General features: G+C 55.5%; 1 protein-coding gene across 3 annotated transcripts; it reads right to left on the bottom strand.

The window, feature by feature from the left end:
* Nucleotides 1–2,269: 2,269 nt before the first annotated feature.
* BBS1 (Bardet-Biedl syndrome 1) lies at nt 2,270–16,621 on the bottom strand. Of its 3 annotated transcripts, none has more exons than XM_084894014.1 (17): nt 16,515–16,621; nt 16,199–16,275; nt 15,986–16,020; nt 13,961–14,233; nt 13,808–13,854; nt 13,643–13,681; nt 13,464–13,536; nt 11,758–11,889; nt 10,651–10,757; nt 9,075–9,195; nt 8,785–8,943; nt 7,748–7,817; nt 7,174–7,332; nt 6,397–6,530; nt 5,380–5,514; nt 4,949–5,035; nt 2,270–4,748 (listed from the first exon to the last, which is right to left on the bottom strand). In XM_084894014.1, exons 1-17 carry the CDS (start codon nt 16,559–16,561, stop codon nt 4,662–4,664), a joined length of 1,782 nt encoding a protein of 593 aa, XP_084750140.1. In that variant the 5' UTR covers nt 16,562–16,621; the 3' UTR covers nt 2,270–4,661. The 3 variants fall into 3 exon arrangements, with proteins under 3 accessions (XP_084750140.1, XP_084750141.1, XP_084750139.1); XM_084894015.1 differs by having other exon boundaries at nt 16,199–16,272; nt 16,515–16,607; XM_084894013.1 differs by having other exon boundaries at nt 16,199–16,374; nt 16,515–16,578.
* Nucleotides 16,622–17,217: the final 596 nt, after the last annotated feature.

The following is a 17,217-nucleotide window of genomic DNA, read 5'->3' as shown; positions in this document are numbered from 1 at the left end:
GCAGACTGAAGGGTCCCAGGTTTGAATCCAGTCAAGAGCATGTACGTTGGTTGCGGGCACATCCCCAGTAGGGAGTGTGCAGGAGGCAGCTGATTGATGACTCTCTCTCATTGATATTTCTAACTCTCTATTCCTCTCCCTTCCTCTCTGTGAAAAATCAATAAAATATGTATTTTTAAAAAAGGAATAAAAGAATAGGAAGAAGACAGCCGTAGAGCAGAGCACCTGGAGTTTTAAAAGACGGAAAGCGAATGGAGGTCATTTGCTCTCTTAGCGGAGAAGTCGAGATTGCGATTGTGTTCCCAGAGGGAGGGGCCTACAGGCAGCCAGGCTGCCCCCCAGGACCCTGCAGATGCTCAGGAATTCCATGAGCAACGTGGAAGGCAAGGTCTGGGGCTGACGGGGGTCTGTGAGGGGCAACTAGGATGGCTCTCCCCCCAGTGCCCACCCCACCCTGACAGCCACCCCACCCTGACAGCCCTTCTGGGGGACGAGGGGGCTGTTGGAGGAAGCTTTTCGTCTCGGGGCCCTGGAGCGGATAGGATGAGAGGCAGGACCAACACGGGATTAAGTGAAAGCCTCAGGACGCTGCTTGGGAGGCTGTTCCGAGACATGGGCACTGGCAAACCACCTGTCCCCTCTGTTTACCCCTCCAGAATGCCTTTTTTGTGCTTTTGTTTTTGTGGGTTTTAAGATAAAAAGGAGATGTGAGAAAATATTTATAAAGAGAAACGTGCTCCCACCCAACTAAGAAATGGATACCATTCCCTTTGCAGGCCCTCCCTGGTAGAGGACACACTAGTCTCAATCGCTCTCTGGCTGCTCTGTAATTTCATTACATTTGTATTGGTTTTGCATGTTTTGAATTTTATGTAAATGTTTATTTGCATGTTTATTCTATGACTTGCTCTCTCACTGTTTCTGAGATTTGTCTAAATGCGCAGCTGTAGGGCACTCCTCCTTCGCTGTATGGTGACCCTTTGACTGTACCACAATCTGTTTTTCTATTCTGCCCCTCTGTGTATGATCCCCTGTGATCTGTTCTTGATCCTTGTGCTTCCGTGTAGAATTTAGAATCAGCTTGTGAAGTTCCAACAGTGAAAACCTCTGAGATTGTGAATGGAACTGAATCTATAGATCAGTTTTGGGAAATCAACATCTACGTGAAATTGAATTTTCCAGTTAATTCCATTCGGTCTGATAGCAGACACTGTGATTTCTATTCTTTTTTAAGTCTGTGAATGTGTTTTCTCTGGCTCAGAATGTGGTCTCTGGTAAACGTCCATGTGAACGTCAGGAAATGTGTGTTCTCTGTGGAAGCAGTCTGGGGGTGTCAGTTATATCAGGCTGATTGATGGTGTTGTTGAGCTCCTTGAAAAGACACCACAATCGAAGACTGAACAAAGAACAAAAAGAGCTGAGAAAATAATAGCACTTTAAAGATAATTTCAGAGAAGAGCTGGAAGATACAAATCTCTCAAAAACAGAATAAAAGGACAATAAGAGATGAGAGAAGAAAATCAGAGGATCAGTTCTGTTCTCTCTGGATTTAACAGATGCTGGCCTAATCAGAATTCGAGAGAAGATGGGAGGAGATTTTCCAGAACTGAAGGATGCACATGTCTACCCACAGCAGAATAAGACACAGAATAAGGTGTGTCCTGACATTTCAGAGCCTCAAAGAGAGGAGGTTAGGGACTTCTCAATAGCACTACAAAAATAAAAATGGAAGTACTGCCTGAAAATGATTTTTATGCATGAAAATGATTCTCAACTTCAAATTTTATGACCTGAACTATCACATATATGTATGAATTGAATAAAGAGAATTTCAGCCTGGCTGGTGTGGCTCAGTGGGTGAGCATTGACCTATGAACCAGGAGGTCACAGTTCGATTCCCAGTCAGGGCACATGCCTGGTTGGTGGCTCAATCCCCAGTGTGGGGAGGGAAGGTGCAGGAGGCAGCTGACCAGTGATTCTCATCATCGATATTTCTATTTCTCAAATCATTAAAAAAAAAATATTTTTAAGAAAAAGTTTCAGACAGTGCCTTACAGACGTGAATTCTAGTGGCTTTTTAGAGAAAGGACCTGTGGATGTGCTTCACCAGAGGAGGGTGCAGACGATGGAGGAGGAAGACAGGGCCAGGATTGGGTGCTGGCAAAGGGAGCCAGGAGATGTGCCCTGGGTGGAGGCCAGTGTCCAGTAAAGGAGGACCGGTCAGACCCAGCACAGAAAACTAAGCAAATGAAAAAAACAGGGTCATTAATTCCATGAAGAACAAAAAGGGACTCAAAATAATTTAATTACAGTCCGATTCTTGGTTCACAGTAAATATAAATTGTAATCCAAACTGAATGTCAATTTACCTACAAACTGAAAAGACAAGGAAGGGAGGTGTCCCTCATCTGTTAGGACAGGGAGCCAACAGTGTCTGAGGTTGACAAATGGAGCAAGACCAGTGCAAGCATGTTACACACAATAGCCGAGGTACCTGCAGATGAGTGCGGGGAGCAGCACCAGGTGGGGAGACGCTCTGCTTAGGGTCTAATCCGTGGTACTAAGCAGGCCGTTTTTAGACAAATATTTTTTTTACAGGCATCAACTCTCCTCCTCAATGTACACAATTTCCTGGAGTCCTGCCCAGTGAGGCCCTGGGTCCCGTGCACTGCTTCTTGCTTCATTTACACTGACCACATCAGTCCATGTATTTAGTGACAGCACATGGGAGTCCATCATGTAAACGCACCTGGGCACAGGAGCAGTGTCTCCGCCGTCGCCGTGAACAGCCATGAGGAGAACCCAGAGGAGTTCACACAGTTCGTCACCGGGACTGGGGTGAAGGGGGCTGTGAGGTCATGTGGTTCCTCACAGCCACCGGAGCAGTGAGGGCCCAGCCCCGAGCACACAGCGCCGGTGACAAGGGCTGCACCTTGGAGGGCAGGCCCTCGTGGGACAAGCTCCCTGAAAGCTCTTCGGGTGAAGCTGAGTCTGGCTGACAGTGACCTGCTGCACCCCTGTGCCCTCTCCCTGTCTGTCCATTTCCAGGTGAAACCTCCAACTTGTTCTCCCTGCGCATCAGCTGCTTCGATCGAGACCCCTCCGCCACCCTCTCCCAGCTGCTCTGTGTCTGGAAGAGGCCGGACTGTACAGAGAAGAGGGGGTGGGCTCTTTTCTGTCTAGACCCCTTGCTTCTCTTAACCATTTGTACGCCATAAGCATCTATAGACGCAAGCAGCAGACCTTTAATTAAATTCAAAATATCGTGGCAGTTAACTGATTAATCTGGCCCCAGAATGCATTCCTCAGGGGGCGAGGGGGTGGCTGTCCCTCGCTGTCTGGGGCACAGGCTGCCTGGCAGTGGCAGTCAGCTCGGGGCCCTGGGCCTCGGGCAAAGGCTCTGCCGTTATTCCTGCCAAGTTTCCCCTTTGCTGGCGCCGGCATCTCCCTCCCTCCGGGGGGCTGCCAGGCCCATAGGATTTCAGAGCAGAACTGGTCACACTGCCTCAGTTTACACAAGGGAAACGGAGGTCCCCAGGGGTTGGCTTACAACCCTGAGCTGTCGCCACACATCGGGCTGCTCCTGCTCAGAGCGGGGCTTCTGGCTCAGGAGTGGCCCCCAGAATGCTGGGAGGTGGCCAGGCAGACAGCCAGGGTGTGAAGCACCGAGGCCGGGACTGTGGTCTCTGGTTCTTGTGGCTAAACGTGTGCCATTGCTCAGCCTCTGACCACTCAAGCCTCTTGTCTGGGCCTTTCCGGCGAATCCCCACACCGGCCACTGCCAGGTGAACTTCCACTCACGCTGCTCTGGCTCCCGGGCACAGGAGCGCATCTTGATTGGCAGCTCTGGGCTTCCTCCTGTGCCACCCCCCCAGAGCCGAGCTGGCTCTCTGCCCTGTCCACTGAGCCTGCCTCTTCTGGGCGCACGTTCTGGACGCAGACATCCCGTCAGGGGCAGCGCCTGTGTGGTCTCAGGAACGTGGTCTGGGCTGGGCCACGAGCTCCCTGCATGAGCGCCTTCTGCCCTCTGCCCTCTGCATGGCGCATCACAGGCCTGAGACCCTGACTGAGCCCGAGACTTCAGAAAGCCCCTGTGGGGGGCAGCTACACTCTGGGCCCCTGAACAGAGGAGGGGCCCCGCTCAGCGATGGGGGGCAGTCAGAGCACGTGTTTTGCTTCCAGCTGAACTGGCAGCAGCCAAGCTCCTGGGACCCCCGGGAGCAGCGGGGGGCTCAGTCTCCCCAGGTAACGCCTGACTGCCCCGGCCAGGCTGCAGCCCACTCCGCGGGGCCGGCGGCAGCAGTGAGCTGTGCCCGAGGGGGCGGCCAAGGAGAAGGCGGGCCCCCATCTCACCTCGATGCCTCAGAGCCGCCTCTGGGCTCCGTGTGATTTCTGGAGGAAACGGGAGGACGGAGAAGCAGCAGAGCCCAGCGAGCGGGGCCTGCACCGTCCTGAGGAGAAAGGCCTGGACTCCTGGCACTCGCGGACCTGCTGCTGGAGGTCACCCGGCGGCGGGTGGTGAGCACGGGGGGCTCGGAGGGAGAGGGGAGCTGGTGCCCAGCACCTGCTGCGCGGGGAGCAGGCGCCACTGCCTCTGCCCCACTCAAAGGGGCTGGGTCTTCCTGGTCCCAACTCCGCAGGCGCTTGACCGCCAGCCCGGCTCAGGCAGCCGCCAGCCCCTCGCTCACGGGCATGTTGATGTGGGCACTCAGCAGGGGTGCGCTCTGGCCTTCTCGAAGCACTAGCACCTGTGGAGGAGGTCTCATGGCAGCAGGGTCATGGCCCCCGGAGCCCTGCCCCTGCTCAGTCTGCACTGGCCCTGAGACAGGCCCCCGGGGCTCTGTCCAGAGGGCGGGAGGCCACTCCTGTGCAGACGCCCCCCACAGGCAGCCACGGGGACCTGTCCACACGCTCCCTGTCACCCCCAGCGGTACCAATGGCGACCTACCTTGATGACGTCTGAGATGCCCTTGTCACTGAGACTCTCCACAAAGGTCTCCAGGGGGTAGCTGAGCCCCGGCACCAACAAGGGGACCTGCGTTTGGGGACAAAGACGGTGGGAAATCCGCCCTCAGGCCCGGGAAAACCGGGACCTGCCCTCCGGAGGCAGACAGGCCAATCGCTGCCGCAGGGCCACAGGCTCTGGGGAGGCACAGGAGGCCCGCATGGCCGTCCCCCAGCGCCGGCTGCGGCTGAGACCTCGCAGGCTGGGAGGAGGGAAGCGAGGCGGGTCTTGGGTGCTCTCCCGAGGCCCTGCCGTGCCCTCGCCTAACCTGCGGCTGCAGCCCCTGCCAGCCCTCACCTCCGGCCGGGGGAGGCTCCGTGGGCATTTAACCCGCCCCCCCCCCCCTTTCCGCGTCCCCGGAGGCGGTCACGCACCTTGAAGAAGGCCCTGGGCAGGGCGTAGAGCGCCTCGTTGTACAGGAAGCAGACGAGCAGCCCCAGGAGGGGCCGGGCCGCCGAGGTGTTCTGCAGGTGAAGCGTGAGCTTGAAGGTGGGGCCCAGGCCTTGCACCTGTGGAGGGAGGGGTGGGTAGACCTGGTGGCCTTGGGCGGGAGCACAATGTGCCTGGCCCTGCTTCCTCATCGGCGTCCCCAGTCACCTCCTCCGCCTGTTCTAGCTCGCTTCCCTCTGCCTCTCAGAAGGCCCAGAAGGCTGGCCCCGGTGAGTACGGAATCAGCCAAGGCCCAGACCGGGAAGAGGCTAGATGGGGGTCAGAGGCAGAGCTGGCCTGGGGACACAGGTCCCAGCTCCTCCCGTGTCCTCACCACTGCCCCTGCCCCTCCTGGAGCTTGGCCCGCCTCTCCTCCTGTCCTGCGGCTGCCGAAGTGATTTCATTCTCCTCCCTCTTTCCCCCGCTGCTCTGTAGCCTCTCCTCTCTCTCTTCCCGCTTTCTTTAGGGAGAGGAGTCAGAAACCCAGTTGGGCCAGGTGGCACACCTCAGGGACCTGTGGGAGCTGGCTGGAGCCCTGAGGACCCTGAGGCCACCGTGCCTGGGTGTGTGGGCTCCTCCCGGGCCCGGGCCAGCCTCCGGCATCCTGGCTCCGGGGGCTCCGCAGCTGCTGAACCGAACAGCTTTCCTCCCGCGCACAGCGGGAGGGGCCTCCGGGCCCTGGGAAGGAACATCCCACGGCGAGGACCCGTGTGCCCTGCCCCACGCCCGGCTCGTCTGAGCACGGCTGGGACGAGGGAGCGGCAGTGTCCCTGAGCGGCCAGCCGCGGGCAGAGGCGCAACAGGGCAGAGGGAGACGCTCTCACAAAGCGGGACAGGAGACTTGGTCCCCCGCCTGGGGAGGTGAGAAGGGGCAGGGGCCGAGCTGGCCTGGACTGGCTCGGGCTGCAGGGCTCCCCGCTCTGCCCTCTGCTCTGAAGCTGCGGCCCCGCGGCCCCGCTCACCATGGCGTGCAGCTCGAGGGGCTCCCGGGCCGTGGCGGACACGGGGCTCAGGCTGGACTCCAGGGCCTGCACGTAGGCGCGGGCGGCCCGGAGGCGCAGCAGGTAGAGGTCGGTCTGGAAGGTCCGGTGCATGGCTGAGGAGACACAGGGCTGACGCTGGAGGTGGGAGGGGAGGCGGAGGGTGCAGGGGCGGGGAGAGTGCAGGACGGAGGTACAGTGGCAGGGTCTGCAGAGGGTGGGCATGTGGGGAGAAGAAGGCTTCTGATGACACTGGTGCTGGACCACTCCCTGCTTCCTCCGCTGAATGCCAGGGCTCCTGCCCTCACCCACAGCTCCTTCCGCCTGAGGAAGTCATTTGTGGGCCGGTGGCCTCCGAGGCTGGACTACCGGAGGCACAGCTTGCACAGCCACCAGCTGTCCTCCCACTGCTGGGGCCCAGGCCGCATCCGCTCTGCTCACTGCCTCAGAGCAGCAGAGGAAGAGGAAGAGGAAGAGGAGGAGGAGGAGGAGGAAGAGGAGGAAGAAGAGGAAGAGAAAGAGGAAGAGGAGGAGGAAGAGGACAAGGAAGAGGAAGAGGAAGAGGAGGAGGAGGAGGAGGAGGAAGAGGAAGAGGAGGAGGAGGAAGAGGAGAAGGAGGAGGAAGAGGAGAAGGAGGAGGAGGAGGAGGAGGAGGAAGAGGAGGAGGAGGAAGAGGAAGAGGAGGAGGAAGAGGAGGAAGAAGAAGAGGAGGAGGAGGAGGAGGAGGAGGAGGAGGAGGAAGAGCGGGGCCAGGCTCACCGGTGCCGGCCTCCCGCTCGCGCAGCGTCTGGTCCACGTAGAGCCGCGTCTTCCGGGGCACGCCGAGCTTGGTGGCCTGGGCTGGCGGGGGGCCCAGCTCCCCGCCCCCCTCCTCAAACACCGCCGTGCGCTTCAGGATCTTGATGATCAGGCCACCACCTGGGGCCCGGAGCCAGAAACAGCTGTGAGCGCCCCGTCACTACATTCCAATCTCTTTCCCTGACAATCCTCCTCATTTCTGCCCTGCTGCCCAGACCCTGAATCTCTGCACGGAATGAAGTCTGTCTAAACACGCCCTACCATCAGTTATTTCATTCGTTTCAGTTACTTGGGGAGCATTTTGACGATCCTGGTGGGTAGGCGCTGAGGATGCTGGGTGAACCAGAGACACAACCCAGCCACGGGCTTGGCCCTGAGGTCACATGTCCAACGGCTGATGAGCTGTCCCATGTCCGCCAGCCCTGCTTTCCACACCCCCATCCCCCCGTGCCTCACACCCACCTTCTCTCTCCCAGGATCTGGCCTGCCCCTTCGCTCCCAGCTCGAACCCCCGTGCCCGGTCCACGCCCCTCACCTCGCGTGGTCATGATGAGGGTGTTGTCTTCCCGCCCGAAGCGGCCGAAGCACAGGCTGGTCACTGCATCCTGCGGGCAGACACGAGCTTACTTAGGAAACACTGGGGAGGAGAGCAGGCTGCGGCAGAGGGGAAGGTCGGGCACCCAGGGGAGATGTGAGGCGAGGCCTGGGCAGTGCGGCCTCTGTCCTAACCTCCCTCCCGCCTCTGCCCGGCCACAGTTCCCTCAGCATCCTGGGCTTGTGGGGCGGCTTCCTACGAGGCTTCCCAGACCGGCCTTCCTCCCGTCTGTCCTCACAGCTGCCTCTAACACCAACACGATCACGTGGATTCTTCTAGAAAACCTCCGATGGCTCTGTTCTCCCTGCCCCCCTTCCCATGTGCCTCTAGCCCACCTCTCCTGTCAATTCTTTACTCTCCCTTCTCCCATCCCACACAGCACCTGCCCTCAAATTTTATTTTGTGGCAGAGGACACCTGACACACCCATACACACATACGTTTCACTTGTGATTCACACTGAAGTTTCTGTTGCTGGTGGTGACCCATTAACGTGATTTAATGATTCACAACTTAGTGATTGAAAAACTCTGGTCCAAACTACCTGGATTCCCTAATCAAGAGCACTCGTGCGTCTCATCCCTTTTTCATGCTGTTCTGACTGGAATGTTCTTCCGTTTACCCTCTTGGCAAGCTGCTTTGAAGCCCAGTAGAACTGTCACTTGCTGTACCAGGAGTCCCTGAGTTCCATCCCCATTTACCTACACCGACACTCAGCCCGCTCTGCTTTTTCAGCACTTGGCTTCTGTCTGCCTTCTATTCCAATCAGCTGTGTCTCGGCTGGCTGTCACCTTGGACACTAAGCTCCCTGAAGGCAAGGGTTTAGCCTGGCTTTATGCCCCTCAATACAACGAGTTGTGTTATGAAGTGCTCAACAAAGGTTTCTGGACAAATGTTTGCAATGCATTAGAAGCCCAGGGCGGTGGGTGGAGCGGAATCTGCCCTCGAGGTGAGAGTGAGGCCAGGAGCAGGGCTCACCGGGGTGCGGATGACGTTGAGCAGGGTCTTGTCCTGGTAAATGCGGACCTCGCCATTGGCTAGCCCAGCCATGACGGCCTGCAGGCCCCGGGAATGCTGCTCCAGGAGGCTCATGGTCAGGATGGCCGCAGGCATCTGCACCGTCCACAGCCTCTTACCCTGGAGGAACAGCCAGGGGGCTGCGGGGCTTAGGGTTGGGATGGAGAGGGGTGGCTGCAAGTGCTGGGAAGGGGGACCTGGGAGACATGCGTGGAGGGGTGGAGTGGGGTGGGTGCTCGCCGGGGCCATACCTTGTGGGTGAAGCCATGCAGGCTGTCTTGGTTGCTGCCCACCACCAGGACCTTGTGGACCCGGACAAGCCCCACAGGCTGGGCGCTCAGCTCGATGCAGTACTTGGGGCCCTTGGAGTCTCTGTGGAGTGGAGACTCTCCCAGCCAGAGCACCCTCTCCCTCCCTCTGAGCCCCAGCCTGTCCTGGAAGGAACCTCGGCCCACGCAGAGGCCCTGGTATTCTTTCCACCTCACCTCTTAACCGCTGGGTGACCTGAGGAGCGTGACGTGTCCTCCTCCTCGGCCTCCCTCCTACCTTCACTGCAGTGACCTGTGATAACCTGGCAGCTACCGTTTACAGTGAGTGGAGCCAGATGTATGCGAGTGGACTTCAGCACTTTAATAATTTATCGGAATAGCACGGAGTTGGTGTGTAATTGCACAGCTTCCATGTCCTGGCCTCTGAGTCTGTTTCTCTCTCTCTCTCTCTAAAATATATTGGTATTGATTCCAGAGAAGAAGAGATAGAAACATCAACGATGAGAGAGAATCACTTATCAGCTGCCTTCCGCACGCCCCTACCGGGATCAAGCCCACACCCCGGGCCTGTGCCCTTGACTGGAATTGAACCTGGGACTCTTCAGTCCACAAGCTGACACTATCCACTGAGCCAACCCAGCCAGGGCTGTTTCTCTTCTCAGAAAGAAGGGGTAGTTCCTGCCTCTCAATCACAGGCTATGGCCCATGCCCTTCACCACTGAGTCTGGGCCAACGTCATGTCCCAGCTGAGGCTCTCCCACCGGTCCCTGGGCCTCCTGCCAACCTACCCTCCACCCAGTAATCTTTCAAATGTGTGAACGGATCGTGCCATTCTTCTGTAAAATACAATAGCAGCTTCCCACTAGATTTCAGGTAAAATCCAAAATCGTGACCACATCCTAAAGGGTCCTGCATGAGCCAACCTGGCCTTCATGTCGATTCACCCACTCCTCCGTGCCCACCACGCTGGGCAGCACATGCCCGTCTTCCCCACCTGAGTTTGCTCAGGTTCTCCGCCCACACACCCTTTCTGAACTTGGGGAAAACTGGCCCCTCTTCCCCTTTAAGTCATTCGCACGGACAGGCGTTTGCTGATCACCTTGACCCCATTGTTTATCCCGTGGTTTGTTGACTTTAATATCTGTCTTCCCATAAGGGCAGAAAATATGTTCATTTTGTTTATCAATACCTTATATAATGCTTAAGTAGGTGCTAAAAAACATCTCTCAATTAAAAAAACGAATGCTGTAGGAATATCAAACTACCGCACTGAAAAGTGTCACATACCTATAAAACCACCTAACAAATATGAGGGACCATTTTTATTTCTTCCGATTTCTGATTGTTTGTGTGCCTCAGCCACCCAGCCGGTCTCCCCCTTCGCCAGCCCCCATCCCAGGAGCCTCCGGATACCCCCGTGCTCCTGGGCTCAGCCTCCTGTGTGCACGCCTCAGCTCCCTCCATTCCCAAACTCCAGCCCAAGTCCCTGCTCGTCCTGCAAAGCCAGACCCCGCCCGGTACCTGAGCTGTTCTTCCGGCCCAGAGACCTGAGTGGTACCTTCTCAGGATGTAGATGTTCCCGTTGCGGCAGGCCGCCGCGAGCCGGAACTCCACGTCGAACTGGCCGGACACCTCCAGGAAGGCGGGCACGCTGGGCAGGTTCATCTGCGGAGAGGAGGCTCAAGCGTCCCATTTCTCCGGAGCCCCGTCCTTCCTGACCCCGAAGGGACCCGCTGCCCTTTATCTGAAGTCCCAGCTTCCTCACCGGTCAGTTCTAACTCCTACAGTTTTTCTGGAGGGAAACTGAGCAACATGCAGCACAAGCCTTCAACTAAACTATGCCGCTTCTAGGAGTGCATCCTAAGGGGATGTGTAGACAGGCATGCAGAGACATTTGGGCAGGATGCCTGCTGCAGTGCTGTTAATACTGAAAACTTTTAAATAAGTGTTGTAAAGCTATAAAACGGATACTGTAAGGCCTTTGAAAAGGAGAATGCGGTTTTATATAGGTGTGGAAAGACACTGATGAGCCACTGCTATGTGAAAAGAGCAAGTTATGTGATCCTGTACCATAGGCCGTTTTTGTAAAAAATAAATAAAAAATATATATATATATATAATTATACATATATATATATATATATATATATAATTATATATACAGTTACATATAGTTATGTATATAGTTACATACCTATGTCTAAATATGAAAATGTCAGGAAAGACATATGTTTTTCTTTATGCTTATCTATATTTTATAATTTTCCTACAAGGAGCATGCATTACAGGAACTGGGAGCAGGAGAGGCGGGGACAGAGGGAGGGCACGCAGCCTGGGCCGCGGGGAGGGCCACACTGACCGTGGCCAGAGTGGTGAAGGCCTCCGGGTCCAGCACCAGCAGCCTGGGCCGCGGGGAGCCGGGGGCAGGAGAGGCGGGGACAGAGGGAGGGCACGCAGCCTGGGCCGCGGGGAGGCCACACTGACCGTGGCCAGAGTGGTGAAGGCCTCGGGGTCCAGCACCAGCAGCCTGGGCCGCGGGGAGCCGGGAGCAGGGGAGGCGGGGAAAGAGGGAGGGCACGCAGCCTGGGCCGCGGGGAGCCGGGGGCAGGAGAGGCGGGGACAGAGGGAGGGCACGCAGCCTGGGCCGCGGGGAGGCCACACTGACCGTGGCCAGAGTGGTGAAGGCCTCGGGGTCCAGCACCAGCAGCTGCCTGTTCTCGGTGCCCAGCACCAAGCACGACACAGCGTCCTCGTCGGCCAGGTTCTTCTTTAAGGTGGTCATGGTGGTGATGACTGTCTGCAGGAGGACACAGGGGTCACCCGGGATCCCCACACACCATCCCCACACCCCCCCCAAGACACCACAGGAGGGAAGAAAGAGGGTAAAACAGGAGGAAGAGGATCAGAGAAGCAAAATAAGATTTATGTACAAAGGTGTTCGCTGCAACAAACCTAACTTTCTAACAAAAGAGGATTGTCTATTATGAATTATCCGTATGATCCTAAGCCATGCAGACATTTAAGAAATCACATTTTAAAAGACAATTCAAAGATAGGAAGAGCACTTGTAATGTATTAAGAGAAAAAAAATAGGTAAAAAGTTACATAATCTCAGTTTTTAAAAATGTATGAATAGAAAAACACGCTGAAAAGCTAAACCCTTAAATACGAACACTGGTTGTCTCTGGACAACCAGCTCCCAGTGCCATTGAATCTCTGCAGCGGCTTTTCTGTACTCTCTGTAGCGGGCACCTGCTCCTTTCGCAATTGTGATCGGAGAGAAAACGAGAGAGAAGGGGATGACCCCCGCTAGGGGTGTCTCCTGTGGAGATACTTCAGCTGCAGGACCAAATGTTCCCTGAATAAAGCTGCTCAATGAGTGATCATCTTTAAGATTAAAAGCTGAGGGAAGGAGAAAGGTTACAGAAGTATGGAACTCAGTGGTTCCCAATCTGGTAACCATGACACACTTAGAAAGATTGCCCTCTGCCCCCAAACTGCATCTTTGAGCAACAATCCACCTCCTGATTTTAGAAATACTCAAAGATAGTGACAACTGTGGATCTGAGCTGCTGGTCAGCAGGGAGAACATGCTTCAAACAGAGCTGGTCTAAGACCAGCCAATGGCTGAAAACTGTGTTCATCAACATGCTTGGCTCAGGTGACCCCATGGCTCCCAGGAGGCTTTCTAAAACACGGAGCACAGCTCCGGGAGTCTGTCCCCGGATTAAGGGTCAGCCCCGAGGTCAGGAACCAATAGAGTTCATCAATGAATAGGTTCATCAATAAAGCAATTAGAAGTGTAACTAACAAAAAAACTACCTATGGAGTGAATAAAAGGGACACATTTTTTTGTCAGATGACTTGCATGTGACTAGTTATATAAACAATGAAGGACATAATGAGAAATCAATTAAATAATCCAGGGGCCGCTAAAACCATAGTTCTGGAATTCTTTAATGCCCCAAATATGTTGTTACTCAAGGGAAGCAGGATGTAAAAGTGTATTTGTGAAGGAAATGTACCAAATTCACAAGAAGAGCCAGTACCTCAGGTAGTGAGATTGCTGTCATTTCTATTTCTCCTTTATACTTTTATTTTCCAAATTTCCTCCAATGAGAATACAGTACCTTCACCCTCCAGACAATGAAAGCTCTATAAAGTTACAGAGCTACAGATCAAGCCACAGCTGTCATTAACCGGGAATGGGGAAGGCCTGCAGCTGCGCGGCCTATCTATGGGGCAGGATTGGAAGGGAAACCGCTAAGTGAAACTAGTCAGGTCTGGTTGTAGGATTTAGCTCTGATGTTAGGTGGTTTTTTAAAAAAGTATCCGTATTTTTAATGGGGAAATGAGGACAAGGGGCATTACCTGGCGTCTGATGGCCTTGGACTTGTGCTGGTTCACAAACGCCTCCATTTCACTCAGCTCCAGCTGCAGAAACCTGGAGAACACACAGCCCTGGGCCTGGCTGTCCTCCAAGGCCCCTCAGCCACTCCCTTCCCCCCGCCCCGGGAGCTCCCGGAGCCCAGGCCCTCCGAGGCCCTCACCTGAGCGACTGCACAGACAGAGGCACCTCTGCCTTCTCCCTGGAAGAGAAGGGCAGTCACGGCAGGTTTAGCTGAGGAACAGAGCCCTGGGTCAGACCAAGAGCTCTGGGTGAAAGAGTCGGAGGAGGGCAGGGTGGGAGCGAGTGAAGGGGAGGGGGCCCTCACCGGATGCCTTCCAGCATCTCCTTCAGGGTCAAGGGGTCGATCCGGTCCTGTAACAGCACAGGCAGAAGGTAAGGCCTGTGCACGCCAGAGCCGCAGAGAAGGAGGAGGCCCCAGTGGCGGCCATCTTTGCCTTCTTGTTCCCACACCTCTTACCTCTTTGGCTTGGTCCCAAAGATCTTCTTCCAGGGGGTTCACGGGCAGCGGGGGCAGGCTGAACTTGAAGTAGGGCCTCAGGTTCTTGTACACATACACACAGGGGCCCGAAGCGAGCGCCAGCGCTGGCGTCCGGGGCTCGTGGTGGTCCTTGAGGAAGGTGGCAGCGGCGGCCGGCAGCTCGGAGAGAGGGCTTTCGGTCAGCACTCTGGGTCCTTTGAGCACCTTCAGGCGGGGCTGCTGCCCACCCAGGCCGAGGTCCCCCACCACCAGCTGTGAAGAGAGGTGGCTTACCCCAGGCTCAGAGTCTACAGACCTTGCCGCTAACCCTCTTCTTGGGCTCAGTCTTTTTGCTGGTGCGTATTCATTCACTCCCTCCCAACAGCAAATGCAATAAGGCTTGCAAGGTCTGTGACCTTGGGACCTCACTCTCAGAGACCAGCTGAGCCTAAACTTCCTGTGCCTGTTTTCCCACCAGCAGAACAGGAAGATCAATTTCATGACGCCTGCAGTGAAAATCCGATGAGATCATGAATCACAGAACGCGGTGAGTCCTGGTGAGGAGCAGGTGGCAGCTGATGTTTTCATTGTTCATTCAGCAAATATCTCAGGGCCTGCGCCCTGCCAGGCACTATTCTAGGCACTGGCACAGCGGCCGAGGTCAGTGGGGCACTGGAAACTCTTGTCTGGGCTTCTGACTTCCAGATGGGAACAGAGCTAAGGAATCAGTGATTGGCTGCCTACCGCACGCTCCCTACTGAGCATCAAGTCCATAACCCAGGCGTCTTGGTTCATGGACCAATGGGCTCTCTTTATGTTTAAAATTAAATCTCAACCTTTGTATTATGGAAAAATTTCAGTCATAGATAAAAGTAGACAGATTCATATATATATAATGAACCCATCACTCATCATCCAGCTTCAACAATTATCAGCTCATGGCTAACCTTAAAATCTATTGTGTTTCCCCGAAAATAAGACATCCTCTGAAAATAAGACCTACTTACAGGTTTCCTTGTGAGTGAAATATAAGGCATCCTCCGAAAATAAGGCCCCCCCCTAGGCTAAACATGAGAGACTTGGTCCACTTATTCTGAAAGAAATGGAGTCACAAGAAATTCACCAGGAAATTCAGGAATTGGATTGTTATGATGATTTTCCAGGAGATGATGACATGATTGTCATCGAATAAATGAGTAAATTCTGGATACTGTAGGATTCACAGTTTGTCTGGTTTGTGTTGACAACTACCGTACTACCGTACCGTATACAGGTAATAAATTTCCTTTATTTTCATTTAACAATAAATGTGTACCATATTCTTCTTCATGGAAAAATAAGACATCCCCTGAAAATAAGACCTAGCGCATCTTTGGGAGCAAAAATTAATAGAAGACACTGTCTTATTTTCGGGGAAACAGGGTATGTCCTTTTGATAATCATAAAAGTCACTTCAATTCCCTTCTACTTCCCCTCCAGATTCTACCCCATCACATCCAACCAAGGGAGGCGCCTGCCCTTCCAGCAAAGAATTAACACAATTAAGAGGCTTTGTCTTAGTAAAATCCCAGCAGCATTCTGTATTAGGAAACCATGGGAGCTCTTCACCTTCCACAGAGATAAAATTTAACACTAAATGTGCTGTTTCAGAGTACTCACGAATTCCGCCCACACTGTGCTGAGCTACTTTGGAGCCAAGGGGACATGTCAATTCCGGTATCACACACACATACACACACACACACACACACACACACACGCTCTCACACACACACTCGCTCACACACACACACGCTCGCTCTCACACACACACACGCTCACACACACACACACACACACGCTCACACTTACACACACACACGCTCGCTCACACACACACACACGCTCACACACACACACATACACACGCTCACACACACACACACGCTCACACATACATACACACGCTCACACACACACACACGCTCACACACACACACACATGCTCACACACACACACAGTTCTCCTGCTGGGGGGTGCCTTACCTTGTACTCGCCGTCCCCGTGCAGGTCTGCCAGCGCTGGAAAACACAGGGGAGCCATCAGCCAGTGTCCGCCCGGAGGCTTCGCTGCAGAACCGGTGCTGACAGCTCACCTCTCGGAGCCCGGAGCCCGGAGCCCGGAGCCCGGAGCCCGGAGCCCGGAGCCCGGAGCCCGGAGCCCGGAGCCCGGAGCCCGGAGCCGGGGGCCCAGACTCACCCAGGCAGGCGGAGAAGGTGTGGATGTTGGCCAGGGGGTCGTAGTGCGCGTCCAGCCATTTGGAGCCGGCCTCACTGCTGGGAGAGGGAGAGGGAGAGTGCCCAGGGCGGGAGCTGGTCTCTGGGAGCGAGGTGTGGGGGAGCCCCGAGCGGGGAGTCCCAGCCCAGGCTCCACCCCTGAGAGAGAGGGAGGGAGGGAGAGAGAGAGACCCCACTTGGGCCTCAGTTTCCCTAGCTGCCCCAGAACGTCGGGCCAGGTCCCGGCGCCCCCGCTTCACGTCTGTAGGAAAAGAGGCCGAAAGGACTGGGGCCCTCACCTCTCCACTTTGCCGCCATTGAAATCCGACGGAGGCGCAGCGGCCATCTTCGCAGGCGTCGCCCTGGCAACCGGCTCCGGAAACCTCCGCGTGCCACAGCCCGGCGCTCCGGGCTCCGGGAAGCTCGCGCACAAAGGTTCCGGCCGCGCAACGTTCCGCCTGAGCCTGAGCGGCCGCGCCGGGCGTGCTGGCTTTCTGGCGGGGCTGCTGGCGGCCAAAGCGCAACCCCTCACCCCGGCTCATAGGATCTACCTTCTTCTGCTCCTTCCCGGCTCATAGGATCTCTCTCTGCTCCTTCCCAGCTCATAGGGTTTCTCTCTCTCTCTCTGCTCCTCCCCGGCTCATAGGATCTCTCTCTGCTCCTTCCCGGCTCATAGGATCTCCCTCTGCTCCTTCCTGGCTCATAGGGTTTCTCTCTCTGCTTCTCCCCAGCTCATAGGGTTTCTCTCTCTGCTCCTTCCCGGCTCATAGGGTTTCTCTCTCTGCTCCTTCCCGGCTCATAGGGTTTATCTCTCTCTTCTCCTTCCCAGCCAGGACATCTGGGCCCTGTCACCCCTGGCTGAGCGGCAGGCGCTATGGCTTCCAGCCTGGAGGGAAGTCCTTCCAGTGATTCTGAGCAAAAGTAACCGGTCCCTTCAAGCTGAAAAGGGCCACGTCCTTTCTTCTCAAGATCCAGGCTCAGAAAACAAAACAAAAGGCTCAA

This window comes from Pipistrellus hanaki (genome assembly GCF_964339955.1).
Source record: "Pipistrellus hanaki genome assembly, chromosome: 9".
NCBI lineage: Eukaryota > Metazoa > Chordata > Mammalia > Chiroptera > Vespertilionidae > Pipistrellus > Pipistrellus hanaki.
Note: the sequence above shows the minus strand (reverse complement) of the source record. Positions and strands in the feature narration are given on the sequence as shown.

What these genes read in the sequence shown, in the direction of transcription:
- BBS1 (XM_084894013.1), bottom strand. Translation starts at nt 16,561, where the DNA reads ATGGCCGCTGCGCCTCCGTCGGATTTCAATGGCGGCAAAGTGGAGAG. An exon ending in CTGTCTGTGCAGTCGCTCAG is followed by an intron (nt 13,537 to 13,642) that starts GTGAGGGCCTCG and finishes TGTGTTCTCCAG; the next exon opens with GTTTCTGCAGCTGGAGCTGA. An exon ending in TGCCCAGGGCCTTCTTCAAG is followed by an intron (nt 5,036 to 5,379) that starts GTGCGTGACCGC and finishes CCCCAAACGCAG; the next exon opens with GTCCCCTTGTTGGTGCCGGG.